The sequence below is a fragment of the Chaetodon trifascialis genome, chromosome 3, assembly GCF_039877785.1.
Source record: "Chaetodon trifascialis isolate fChaTrf1 chromosome 3, fChaTrf1.hap1, whole genome shotgun sequence".
In the NCBI taxonomy this organism is placed as follows: domain Eukaryota; kingdom Metazoa; phylum Chordata; class Actinopteri; order Chaetodontiformes; family Chaetodontidae; genus Chaetodon; species Chaetodon trifascialis.
This window is the reverse complement of record NC_092058.1, coordinates 20,726,642-20,739,754: the sequence shown is the minus strand read 5'-3', so window position 1 is coordinate 20,739,754 and position 13,113 is coordinate 20,726,642. Positions and strand designations below refer to the sequence as shown.

At 42.5% G+C, this 13,113-nt stretch overlaps 3 protein-coding genes across 4 annotated transcripts in view; all 3 read left to right on the top strand.

Annotated features, from left to right (window-relative positions):
* Positions 1-3,033: 3,033 nt before the first annotated feature.
* On the top strand, positions 3,034-5,940 carry rplp0 (ribosomal protein, large, P0). Its single transcript, XM_070959805.1, has 8 exons — positions 3,034-3,072; positions 3,399-3,506; positions 3,607-3,782; positions 4,079-4,166; positions 4,740-4,886; positions 5,053-5,238; positions 5,323-5,463; positions 5,722-5,940. Exons 2-8 carry the CDS (start codon positions 3,453-3,455, stop codon positions 5,872-5,874), a joined length of 945 nt encoding a protein of 314 aa, XP_070815906.1. The 5' UTR covers positions 3,034-3,072; positions 3,399-3,452; the 3' UTR covers positions 5,875-5,940.
* A 915-nt stretch (positions 5,941-6,855) lies between these two features.
* Positions 6,856-9,462, top strand: golga7 (golgin A7). The gene is made up of 6 exons (XM_070958836.1): positions 6,856-6,920; positions 7,481-7,603; positions 7,690-7,842; positions 7,969-8,070; positions 8,496-8,554; positions 8,674-9,462. Exons 1-5 carry the CDS (start codon positions 6,912-6,914, stop codon positions 8,541-8,543), a joined length of 435 nt encoding a protein of 144 aa, XP_070814937.1. The 5' UTR covers positions 6,856-6,911; the 3' UTR covers positions 8,544-8,554; positions 8,674-9,462.
* A 265-nt stretch (positions 9,463-9,727) lies between these two features.
* Positions 9,728-13,113, top strand: part of r3hcc1 (R3H domain and coiled-coil containing 1) — a 7,023-nt gene continuing 3,637 nt past the window's right edge. The window contains exons 1-5 of one of the 2 annotated variants that reach the window (XM_070959287.1): positions 9,728-9,902; positions 10,242-10,380; positions 11,354-11,491; positions 11,984-12,509; positions 12,723-12,904. In XM_070959287.1, coding sequence (XP_070815388.1) covers positions 10,283-10,380; positions 11,354-11,491; positions 11,984-12,509; positions 12,723-12,904 — 944 coding nt within the window. In that variant the 5' untranslated portion in view covers positions 9,728-9,902; positions 10,242-10,282. The remainder of the gene's footprint in view (positions 9,903-10,241; positions 10,381-11,353; positions 11,492-11,983; positions 12,510-12,722; positions 12,905-13,113) is intronic. The other variant, XM_070959286.1, reaches the window with a different exon arrangement.

The window sequence follows — 13,113 nt, the reverse complement described above, 5'->3', positions numbered from 1 at the left end:
TCTCACACACATCTCGCACCAGCTTGGATTCCAGTGTGTCAGACCTCCAAGGAAACGCAGCCCTTATTATTTTTACCGAGTCGTGAACTATGATCCCGCTGTCAGAGCTGATATCAGCGCTTGGCTCACTGATGGAAGCTGGATGTCAGTGTTAGCTGATCAGGAATCAGAAGACAACACCAAGCCAGGGCCAAGCCTTAAGCAACATCTATGGAATGACTCGTTTCATCTTTATTTTACTTGTAGCTCTGTTTTGCCGCATATATATGAGACAATGTGTGACTTTTTTTTTTTTTTTACAATATTGCTTGTCTTTAATTTTGATCACTAGGTGTGCAAGGAGTGAAATGTATCCGCATATCCACGTTAAGATTATTTTTACGTTGAGAAGATGTTTGCTCTTGTGCCAAATGTGTCAATGCAATAAGGTCTTATACACTGTGGTGTTCTCAGCCTTTCCTGTGATTTGACTCTTTCTGGGCTGAACTCTGGGAGAGGCTTCTTCTTCTGCTGTGGATGCATCTAAACTCACAACACCTAAATGTTTACACTGTATTAGGCAAAGCCAGGGGGAAACCTTCTGCACTGAGTCACTCAGCAGACAGTGTGGTGTACGCTTGTAGCTGATTCAGATTTACAGGAAGTGGCAGAGGAAATTGTGAGTTATTTTTCCCCATGTATATTTATCTGCTTATAGTTTTTGCTTCTGTCAAAGAGTTCATGGAAAAAAATCAAAGCCTTTTACTGTTAATGAGATTAAGTGAACTTTGCTTTGTAAACGGAGATGTTCATGTGATCTTTTGCCATTTGAATTTTCTCACGAGCCACAAATGTTTCTGCTCTTTGTTTGGGTGGGGTGTACACCTACATGGGTCCTGATTACTGACTGATTATTATAACTGCTGCAAATAAAATAAGTACTTGATTTCTGGCATTGCTTTGTCCAAAATCGTGATTTTTGTGGTTTCTCTTTTCACCCGCACCTTTACGTTTCAGTGGTTAGCATTAAACCAGATCGTTAACACACAAGATCTTCACAAAATATTGACAGACAGAGTTAAGTATGCAGCTTGATTTAAAAAAAAAAAAAAAAGATTTGTAGGATTGCCTGCTGGACATTTGACAGAGTTTAGTACAGCACTTATGTTGTCTCCCAGTCTTTTGGCTTCTGACCCCTTCTGATCAAGTAATTCAATAAATGATCTCATGACTCCTTGCGTTTCTTTGAGACTTGTTGTCATGATGTATTTTAACAGTGGGGAGTATGATAAGGCACTGGAGAAGCCCAAATCAGTCAATGAAATGAACTACAAGATAAACCTGTAGGTTAGGTTTAAATAGATGCATGTTGAAAATCAAAAGCGCTGACATGAACTTGATCCACAGGTTCTTCATTGGTCAAACAGCAATATGTTAACAATTCGACTGTCCTGCTACAAGGCACGAATTCAAAACACCTGAGAAACACAAGGACAAGACAACACATCTCTCTGCCGTGGAGAGGTCGTCACCTTCAGTCTGAACTTTGTGAGGACGTGGAGCTTCCCAATGAGCTCAGAGAGGCGCGGGCGGCTATCCAAAATCTCCAAGTATTCCAGGTCCTGCAGCTGGCGAAGGTGTAAGAAATCTTCCTCCAGAACACTTTCATGGCGAAGTTTGAGACTTCTGAGCTTTGGATAAAGTTGTGGGATTTGAGCTGTGTGAGCTCCCAAATGTGAGGGCCAGGGGTCTATGTGCAGGTGCAGGAGACTTGGTACCTGCGCTGCTATGGTTGCCATGGCCTTTGAGGATACTCCTGCAACACACAGTGTGAGGCTGGTCACTGTGGCTGGGATGGAGGCTACGTAACGCTTGGCAGGCGGGCCCTTGACGATGACCAAGGATGACAGTTGAGGGAGGTCACTCAGCCATGTTTCCAGGCGACGCACAGATAGTGACCATCCTTCTGGCGCCTCATGATGTGAGTGCTTGTAGAAAACAGCAAGACTCTTCAGGCCAGGCATCAGCCTCATTGCATCGTCCGGTAATGAATGATCCGTGCAGTCAATAAGTTCAAAACTGGACAAGGATGGGGCCCCAGCTTGTCCTTGTGCTCCTCCTAAGGGACCTTGGTTGGGTCTGGGAGGGAGACGCAGCATTTGCACAATGGACAAAGAGAGATGCTTCAGCTTAGGCAGGCAGGTAAGTATGGAGCGAAGCATCACAATCGTTTCGCCAGTGATTCTCATGTGATGACAGACCAGAGATGTAAGGTTTGTGAACTGGGAGACAGCTGAAATGAAGACACCTGGTTTTAAGGTGGGGAATGTCACATTATCGCACATGCTGAGGTGGGTCAGCTGCTGGGGTTGGCACACTGTTGAAGCGTTGAGCAGCATAGAAGTGTAACTGCTTCTTATAGCCAGACGCTTCAGACTGGGAAAGTCCTTCAAGCAGTCCAGACTTGCTTTGGAGCTTTGGTCCACTACCACTGTGGTCAGAGCAGGCAGGGACTGGACCAGCTGTCTCCAGTGCTTCGCTTTGCTGCTCCTCACAACCACACTGGTGACTTTTCTGCGCCGAAGAGCGGCCCAGAACTGACTGTTGTAAGAGCCATTTTGAAAATCGAGAACTACTGACCAGTCTTTCCAAAGAGACGCGTGGTCAACAAGTTCCTTGAAATACTTGCAGGATGTCCGGACACTGAACTTGTCTGCCGCTGACAGATATCCAAAAACGTGGTTCCAGACCTCTGACGGAAGTCGGAGAGCCGGCTGTGCCATCGCTTTACTCTGCGACGGCACGTCTTAGCTATTTGGTTTCGATTTGCAAGCTACCTTTACCATTGGACTCGTTTGACAAACAACTGTCTTTAAACCAAGTTCGCTGCTTCAAGTTGAAACGGGATGTATTCAGTGTAGTGCTGGCTATAGTGGAATTCCAGTAATGGGTGATAGAGATGATTGGCAGAGCAAATATCCAATAGTTGTGTAGTAACGCTCAAAACTCCTTTGTGATTGGTCACTTATCTGGTATATATTCTCCTTGCGCCTTTCCTCTTCCTCTTTCTTTCACGCGACCCTCGTGTTTGAGGTAAGCGCCTGCTTCCGCACTTTCAGAAAACGTTAAAGTTAGTATTTACTGAAATATTACCTTGTCGGATTTTTGGGTTCATGAGATAAACACCTGTGCCACCAAACGATGTATTTTGTATCTTGTAAATGTGTGGTAGTGTGACTTAAACATGGCGCGGCCTGAAAATCGTTCGCTAGGCTTACCATTAGCCGGCTAATGGTTAGCCGGTTAGCTTGCCATCTTGCTAATGATAGTTGTCGACAGTACTGTGAGCTGCACCACGAACATAGTGTCGTTTGCGTTTCTGACGTACATCTGTTAACGGATTCATTCTTTCGTTGCAGTTACAACCTTGTCTTTAAACCAGCTGTTAAGCGATCCTTGGAAGCACTGCAAAGATGCCCAGGGAAGACAGGGCCACGTGGAAGTCCAACTATTTTATGAAAATCATCGTAAGTAGGACTTTGCTTACATTACAAGCAATCAATCATTATTTTTTACTGTATATATTTCTAAGTGTATTGATAATTAAACTTCGGCCTGTATTTGTAGCAACTTCTGGATGACTTTCCAAAATGCTTCATTGTGGGTGCAGACAATGTGGGCTCCAAGCAGATGCAGACCATTCGTCTGTCTCTGCGGGACAAGGCTGTGGTGCTGATGGGCAAAAACACCATGATGCGCAAAGCCATCCGTGGCCATCTGGAGAACAACCCTGCCTTGGAGAAGTGAGTACTTTTGCTTCCTTGAGCCATTAGTTTTTACCTAACAAGATAAGTAACAGGGCATCTAAACCCAGGTTTTCCTCAACCTTGTGGATGTGCAGGATAAGTTACAATGCAGCTTGTGCAGTACTGCTTTGTCGTTCCCCCTGCAAACAGTAATCTGTCTCCAGCTATCCCTGTTTGTCTATATCCCCCCGACAACCAGGGACGCACGGTCTCAGACACTTAACGACTTAGTGTCTTTGTGAAAAATGTTAATCTGATCTCATATCTTAACAGCCACTCCTGTGATTTAACAGGCTTCTGCCCCACATTAAAGGAAATGTGGGCTTTGTCTTCACCAAGGAGGATCTGGCTGAGGTCAGGGACATGCTGCTGGCCAACAAGGTAAGAGTCTAAGAACAATATAATCTAGGTTGCTGCTTAAGTCTCTATCAATTGTGACACACAAATATATGCCATTTGCCAGTTTATTAGGTACACATGGCCAATATAAATGCTGTGTGATTGTATTAAAACAGAAGGTTATTTCTTCAATGCCTCTGTTCAACAAATTCAACAGTATCACCAACTACAGCTTCCAAAATGTCTGTAAATTTGAGCCAGCACCTCACTCAAACTCACCATCTTAATGATGGTCAGTTATTGCATAGCTGTTGTATTGACAGCATTTCTTTCACGCTGCACCCATAAACCTACATCTGCTCAAGGGCTCAGAATAACAGCCGTATTCTTCAACCATGTTGATGTGCAGGATAAGTTACAATGCAGCTAGTGTGGTGCTGCTTTGTCGTTCCCCCTGCAAACAGTGACCTGTTTCCTCGCTATACCTGTCATGTCAGCATCCTTGACTGCCAGGGACGTAAGGTTTCAGACACTGAATCGAAAGTTATGTCGATCGCCAGTCACCTGTGTTCAAAACTACCCTTTAAGACTTAAGTGTAACACTCAATACCCCAGGTGCCCGCAGCTGCCCGTGCCGGAGCCATCGCCCCTTGTGAGGTGACTGTGCCTGCCCAGAACACTGGTCTGGGTCCTGAGAAGACCTCTTTCTTCCAGGCTCTGGGTATCACCACCAAGATCTCCAGGGGAACCATTGAAATCTTGGTGAGTTTGCCAACTACATAAAATGGGAGCACATGTATGAAGGGTTGCGTCATATAGATAAACGCTAATACTCCAGGCTTAGTCAATGAAACACTTTGGTGCCAAACCTCACAAAATGAATATCAAAGTGTTTGCATCAGTAACTAACCAGCATTTATGTCCCCAGAGTGATGTCAATCTCATCAAGACCGGTGACAAGGTTGGTGCCAGCGAGGCCACACTGCTCAACATGCTGAACATCTCACCCTTCTCCTACGGACTCATCATCCAGCAGGTGTATGACAATGGCAGTGTCTACAGCCCTGAGGTGCTCGACATCACAGAGGCTTCTCTGCACGGCAGGTTCCTGGAGGTGAGCTACAGTGCTTGTATGCAGAAGCGGTCGGAATGTATAGCTGCAAATTGTTTCGTGATGTAAAATTTGTGCTTTATTTAGGGTGTGAGGAACATCGCTAGCGTGTGTCTGGAGATTGGTTACCCCACTTTGGCTTCTGTCCCCCACTCCATCATCAATGGCTACAAGAGAGTCCTGGCTGTCGCTGTGGAGACAGACTACTCCTTCCCCCTGGCAGACAAGGTATGCACATCAAACAGTAATTTATCCCACTGGTAAACCTGCATGATGGGCTGTGGAGTAGTGCTGCATTGATTCCCATAAAAGAGCAACTTATTTAATCATTTCTGGTCAGTCAGGTAGACTTGGTCTCAGATGGCCCTTCAGATTTTACAGTTTTACTAGAATGCTTAAATAAGCCTTTAATCTGCAAGGTTTTGATTTGTATGACCATAAACAACTTATAAACAAAACTGATGTTGTACCCCTTTGTCCTCACAGGTCAAGGCCTACCTGGCTGACCCATCTGCTTTTGCTGCTGTCGCAGCACCTGCAGCAGCTGCAGAGACCGCTGCAGCTCCAGCTGCTAAGGAGGAGGCTAAGGAAGAGTCTGAGGAATCAGATGATGACATGGGCTTCGGTCTGTTCGACTAATACAAATACAGCGAACGGACCAATGAGTCAAATAAGACCATGATTCAATAAAAACTCTAAACTCCATGTGCCTTGTGTGAATTTCTCTTGCAGTAAAGGTTGGATCTTCATTATGGTGGAACTAGTTCCATCATGTGGGCCTCATGCTTGTTGGTTGGAGACTATGGAGGGAGGCAAACTTCTGCATTTGACTTGTTTGTGGTTTGCCTGCTTAAAACAGTAATTTTTAGTGAAACAAATTAATGGTTGGATTTTGAATGGCGTTTTAACCGGAAGTGACAATTACTACAACGTCAAACATTTTACTCTGGAAATTAGTGGGACAAAAAGCACGTAAGGCTTCCTGTTGGGCGTGTCGCCCTTCAAAATAAAGCGCTACCCTGTAATTTAAGGTATGAGGCCAATTTTAGGAAATGCATAAAACGGATGTTTTTTAAGCGCCTTTGAAATATATTGCAGTTCAGTAAAATTGCATAAAAGAAATTCAACACATGGTAAATGAAACTTATTGATGCCAGTAAAGAAGATTAAACCCTGACTGCTGTTTACCTGTATAATTTTTAATATTTACCTCTATCCAGCCTCGTGTTTTAAGTTTTTTTTTTTTTTTTTTTTTTTTTTTCCCACTGGGGCTGATTGTTTGGATTACAGAATTGCACTTAAGAGTACTAATTTTGACTGATATTGTGCCTCATTAAAACTGACCTGCACTGTTTGAAATTCAGTACGAATGTGTCGCCAATACTATTCACTTGTATTGCATGGGTCTCAATGTTGTTAAGCTAAATGTTAAAAATGTCGAACTAGGTTGTACCCTTGCTTGAATCACATGTGATTCCAGACTGAGTGAACCTGCCAATGAGAAATGGAAAAATGTATTCATTTTAAACATTTTTTGTCATGTCTTATTGCAGTTTGCTAAACACTCCCTTGATTCAACGCTGACACCTTTATTCTGAAAACAATGGACCGGAAGTCATACTGGGCTTGTGGCAAAGGACCGTAGATGCGCAGCAGCTCGAGGGGAAACGTCCACTATGGCTGAGGTATCGGATCAGGTTTTTCGAGGGTTTATTCTTCGTTTTAAAGATTGACGTGTCTGAATATTTAACATATTTGGGGCAATTTTGTTTGATATGCGAAAGGCTAACATTGCTGTAATTTCCAGCGGCGCTAATTGTGGTTCAGCCAACGTAAGCTAATGTGTTATTAGCTAACGCGAGCTAACGTTATTCCATACCACGAGCGAGTCGTATTGTTTTATATTAATTTACAGTATACTGTGTAATTTTCTTGCGGTAGCCATCATCAACAGTGTTAACATCACACATGACGTAATTGTCATCGTTAGACTGATTTTAGTTAAGAAATTAGATGTGGTAGCTGTTAGCTTGGTAATAACGTCAACTTAGCCAAGTAAGGTTTTCAACTTTGCTAAAAAAAATAAATAAATAAATAAATAAATAAATCGCAGAAGCGTCCTGCTTTCCCTCATTATTCAAGTGTAGGTTATTATTAGCTTTACAGCAAGTGCTACTGTTCCAACCTTTAAGACAGATACTCTTCATGAAATACCATTGCCTAAATTTGGACTGTTTTTTTCCAGACCCACAGCTTGCAGGACCTCCAGCAGCCAGCTGTCTCCTCCAAGGTGTTCATTCAGAGAGACTACAGCTCAGGAACCATCTGCAAGTTCCAGACCAAGTTCCCCTCTGAACTTGAGTCAAGGGTATGGGCAGTGATGCATGTATGCTACGGTTGTTGAGTGAATGTTAAAAGATTTTGTGTAATGTCTAAAGTCTTGTGTGGTTTCAGCTTGATAAGCAGCAGTTTGAGGAGACCATCCAGACTCTAAACAACCTGTATGCGGAGGCAGAGAAACTAGGGGGGAAGTCTTATTTGGAGGGCTGCTTGGCTTGTCTAACTGCCTATACAATCTTCCTCTGTATGGAGACACACTATGAAAAGGTAAAACTGCTTCAGTGTTATACTGTATACCTTCAGCTCATATTGTTGTCTCTGGTGGCCTGGCCAGATCTACATATCATTTTGTGTCTTAAATGTGTGTGGACCCGTCTTTCTCTCTGTGCTCAGGTGTTAAAGAAGATCGCCAGGTACATTAAGGACCAGAATGAGAAGATATATGCTCCCAGAGGCTTGCTGTTGACTGACCCCATAGAGCGAGGCCTCAGAGTTGTATCCTTCACTTGGCTAATGTCACATGAATTGCATTATCGCCATGGCTAACTGATCGCAATGGAGCCAATACAGTACTGTTTTGTTTGTTTTTTTCTACATAGCAGCTCATTACTATGTCCACATTGTGACACGATGAGGCTGATCTGTTAACAGCCATCAGGTTTTTGCCGTATGGCAGTAGACAGTGGGGTAGATCAGGTTATTTCTGGGTGCCAGCAATTTTGCACACCACCTCTAAACAAATTCCTCTCCACTCAAACTTTATTTGTCAATATTATGATTAGTATTGTTATATGATTTTGGTAGATGCTTTAATATAGCTGATGAAAACTTGCATATGCTAGGAGAAGTAAATTATTGTTAATTATATAAGAAGGTGTGCATACAGTATTGTGTATTTCCCTTAACTTGCTATCTTCTAGGTTGAAATTACAATTTTTGAAGACAGAAGCATTGGCTCTGGAAGATAAAGAACTTTGGGGTATGGGGTCCTTCTGTTGTCTTTTTGATGAAGAGTCAGGTCCACTGAAATCTCCATTGTCTGTACTCATTGCTCATTTCTAATGTTAAAAGAATCTTTCTTTCTGCCTCTCTGTACAGGCTGATGACTCTGACCAGATATTCTTCATCTCTCTGGCGGCACATATTCAGACATCTGCTTCACCTGAATGGATGTATATAATTTTGATCTGATCCTTTTCTCTGTTATTTATAAGTACTCTACTGTATGCCTATCCTTATATGTTTGTAAATGTGTTTTCACGTCTTTTTATACATACGCCAATGTATAAGTCATGCCCTATGATCAAGGCTGGTTTTAATGAATAGTGCCATTGTGTTAAATGCAACTTTCTGACCATGGTATGTTTAAGTGATTTGACTTGTGTATTGTTTTGCAAATAATATAAAGTCAAATAATGTTTAGTTGCCAAGAACTGTTAGAGAAATAGGTTGGGACGGAGGGGGGTTGTAGCCTTTGTTGAGGCGAGTGTTTTCTTATCTGCATGAGTTCAACTTTTTGAGGGAGAAACCATGTTGTGTCAAATATACATTAGAAGTACTGAACAGGACATTTTTGTGACTTCAAAGATGGAGCATGTTTACTGTTATCACACAATAATAACGTGATCTAATACATTTTGAGAAATGTCTGCACCTATTGTGTCAGAGTTCAACTGCACTAAATCTCTGAAATCATACTGAACAGTCCTCTTCCCCGTTTTTCACTATCTGTATTGCGAATGTCATTGCCCTTTTCATCATCACCAAACACCACAGAAACCTTAAACACTCCACAGATGATTGCTCTAGCTGGTGTTTGATACAACTGGTGTACTTTTCTTAAAAATGTTGTTCTGTTTTATCTAAATAAAAAGCATTTTCCTGAAATCTGTAGAGCTCCTTTTGTTTGACCTTATTTCAACTATCAGGATGCATACAGCTGTGAGCGAGCTGTAGTATTATTTGGGGGAAATGGGTTCCAAAACCGGTATTTGTTTTTTCAATAATTACTACCACACAAACAAACTAGCTATACTTTGATTTTTCGCAGTCAGGCTGGCACAGCGCTAAAGCGAAGTGTGGAGATCCGGTCTGGCTGTTAAATTAAGATAGGTTTGGAGGAACGCAGCCTTTATTCTGGCGGGATCAAACCGGATATCGCGCTGCTCCGGCTAAAAACAAAACATCTGCTTCCGGAAGCTAAATAATGATAGCTAGCTACTGAAACACAGGAGCTTGTCACTGTCGGGATAGTCAGCTGCGCCTCTTTGGGGATAACATCTCACGTAAACAACCTCAACTCAAAATAGCACATTTTAAGCATAACGGTAAGCTCAGTTGAATTACCGGCTAAATTTACTACAAGTTGAAGCTAACGTCTGTTCGAGTGACATACCTCACGTGCGTTAACGTTAAGCAAAGTCGGCTAGCTTTGTTTTGAGTTCATGTGTAGTTTAGGAAATGAAAACACACCACAGCCAGCTAGCTTTCTGCTCCACCGAGCTTTACCTAACGGAGGTGTTATTTTTGTGGCTAACATCCCAATGTTTGTTTGCTAGCTAGCCTTACTGGTCTAAGTGAATTTACCTCTGGCTTGTGATGGATTGAATTGATCATCATAGCTAAGTTTGGTAAGTAGAAAGTTAACTTCTCCACACTGTCCACAGGAGCCGTCCTTTTCTGTCCACCCTGGCGTTTCTTTGTTTCGATGGCATTTCATGAATATCTCCCAAAGCAAGAATGTCAATTCATGCACCAAGTCAAAGATGAGTTGGAAAAATACCGACAGAAGAACTACCGCAAGAGGTAAGGTTGTGGCCACCAGGCCAATCTGCAATGAAATTGACTAGTTTAACATATGTACCATTGAGTCATGTGACATGTTACAGTCATTTACCTGTCGGACGAAAATGTTTTATACTTAAGAACCCACAGCTCCATTGTACATTTTCCCATCATCTTCCTGAAGACGTGCAATCTCACAAATGCCTCGGAATTTAGTTACTCCGACCTTTGGACCTCATGGGGAAACATCTGGCCCAGAAACTGAAGATGAAAAGATTTTTTTTTATTTCAGAAGAAAGCACATTTTCCTCTCAAGTACAGAAAAAACTTCTTGGCACAATTTGCCACTGTGCCTTGTGTTTCATCAGGTACATAAATATTGTATTCAGTACTTCTCACTATGTAAATTATTAGGTCGGCGAGGTCAAACTTCACACCAACATATTTTTTAATAAATGAATCCTACAAAATCTGCCTCACTTATCCTCTCCACACATTTGACTCATCAGACTAGACCCAAAAACTGTCTGTAAACTGTCTAAACTGTCTGTATTGATGAAGTTCATTGCAGAGATTCCCTTTGCTAAAGTCACCTAGAAAAAAATAAGTCACTTGGGTTTGTCAGCTCCACACACAGTATCTCCTGCACTATGGCCCCTGGAGGAATGTAAACACTGACCAGAATGAATGAAACAGACTCGCAGGGGAAGCAGAAAGGTTTACAGTTCATGACAAATGATTCCAGGTCAGGAGAGCAGTGCCGCAGGATCGCTGTCACATCATTCCACCATCCACTGTTAGTTTAAAAACAGATTCCTCCACCTTTTGTCGTGCTGCAAAGTTCTCTGAGGAGTTGGAAGCCTGTCAGCTGCAGCATTAAGACTGATATCCATCCACAGAGCTGCATCCCCATGAAGCAGAACACTGAAGATGAAGAAAAATACGGCAAAATATGGCCTTACTGTCTGTCTGTGTGTTGTGTGTCTCTGTCCAGTGTGCTCCTGTTCCCCCCTCTACCCAGCAGACTGCGATACCTGATCCACAATCACGTAGAGGACCTGCCAGAGCTCACCACCTTCTCAGTAGGGGAGAGCTGGTGCCGTAGGGTAGTGGTCTGCCACTCTGAGCTCAGGTACTGAATGTAAACTTTAAGGTCAACACAAATGTGAGAAAATACCGTTGAAAAGTTTCACTGTTTTTTATAAGACTTGTGAATGGTACATTTTTTTCTCTCTGAAAAACACTGACTGTGTTTCTGACTTTTGTATATATATATATTTATATTGTTATATTTTTTACTTTTTAATAGTATTTTTCAGTAGATGTGTCATGCACCAACTTCACCAAAGCAAATTCCTTGTATGTGTAAAATCGTACTTGGCAATAAAGCTTTTTCTGATTTCTGATTTCAGAGCTTGTACCTGGAATACTGAGAGATCTTAATGATTTGATGTGCAGAAACCATCTTGGCTGTATTGTGTAGTCTGTGCACTTTGTCAGTGATGTGGCAAAGAGGAAAAAATATTTTGGGGTTTTTGTTTCACATTGCTCGTTTGTTTTCCTAAATCCCTGATTTTTGTGTTTAGTTATCGTAGTAACTATTTACATTTGTGTTTTTCTGTAGGGCTGATGTAGAGGAAGACATTGACCTGGAGAGCAACAATGACTCGTGTGAAGAGCCCCTAAGATGTAGACGTAGGGAGGAGATGGAGGACAATGTCAAACCTAAATCTTCGATAGTGTCACGAAGCCGAGGACCAAAGAGGCCGGACAAACCCCTTTACATGCCACGAGCTGCTCGGCAGAGACTATCCTTACAAAACTCAGAAGGACTCTTAGGAGACCAAGAGCCACCCAGTCCAGCATCAAGTAGCTATAGCTGCATCAGCAGTTCATCTTGTTTCTCTCCTGGAACTACAGAAAACACAGAGTCCTCATCCACATCCACACAGGAATGTCTCCCCAGTGTCACGGACTGTGTCGCCAACCAGGTTTCTGACAGCCCAGTGCTTTGTCCTCAGACGCTGCATGAAGCTGAGCCCCTAGTTTGGGACCAGAATTTGTCCTGCTTCGCTGACATGACTCTGGAGGAGGACGAGAAGGACAAGGAAGACCTTCCCCATGTGCCCTGCCAAGATGTAACTGAAGAGGTAAGCCTGCTTGGTTTTGAGTGTGTAATTGTTTTTCTCATATACATATATTCATATAATTACTATCTCTTATCATGGGGATATTTTCCATCTGCAGTTTCCTCTGTACTTACTGCTTTTTGGATTGACGGTCAGAGTACATTCACCTCTGTCATGTCGTGGCCACATTAGCAACATAAATTGTAATCAGTTGTTTTGTGTCTGTCCTATCAGATCAAGGCACACCTGAAAGACGCAGTGGCAGTTTCCATTAAGCACGTTCTCAGTGACTACTCCGTATATGTGAATGTGTGCATCAGTATCAGCCCAGATGAGTTTCGCCACGTGATCGAGATCTATGACTTCCCAGCTCTATTCAAAACAGATGACCTCCTGGATGCTTTCACAGAGTACAGGTTAGATCCCAAACCTCTCTACACATTGTGAGATTTTCTTGGATTAAGTTTATTCATTTTTGAAATGTTTGTAATGTGTGGTTTGGATATTTTCTGTATTTGTTGTACAACAAGTTCAAATCTGACACAAAACATCCTTTATGTCTGGTCTCAGTTAAGATGACCTCAATCACCAGATTGGGCTGCTAAGTTCATACGTTGCTTTCTTG

Coding starts and splice junctions, on each gene's coding strand:
- rplp0 (XM_070959805.1), top strand. CDS start 3,453: ATGCCCAGGGAAGACAGGGCCACGTGGAAGTCCAACTATTTTATGAAA. Junction 3,507..3,606: donor ACTATTTTATGAAAATCATC/GTAAGTAGGACT, acceptor CTGTATTTGTAG/CAACTTCTGGATGACTTTCC. Junction 4,167..4,739: donor ACATGCTGCTGGCCAACAAG/GTAAGAGTCTAA, acceptor TCAATACCCCAG/GTGCCCGCAGCTGCCCGTGC.
- golga7 (XM_070958836.1), top strand. Junction 7,604..7,689: donor CCTCTGAACTTGAGTCAAGG/GTATGGGCAGTG, acceptor GTGTGGTTTCAG/CTTGATAAGCAGCAGTTTGA. Junction 7,843..7,968: donor TGGAGACACACTATGAAAAG/GTAAAACTGCTT, acceptor CTCTGTGCTCAG/GTGTTAAAGAAGATCGCCAG.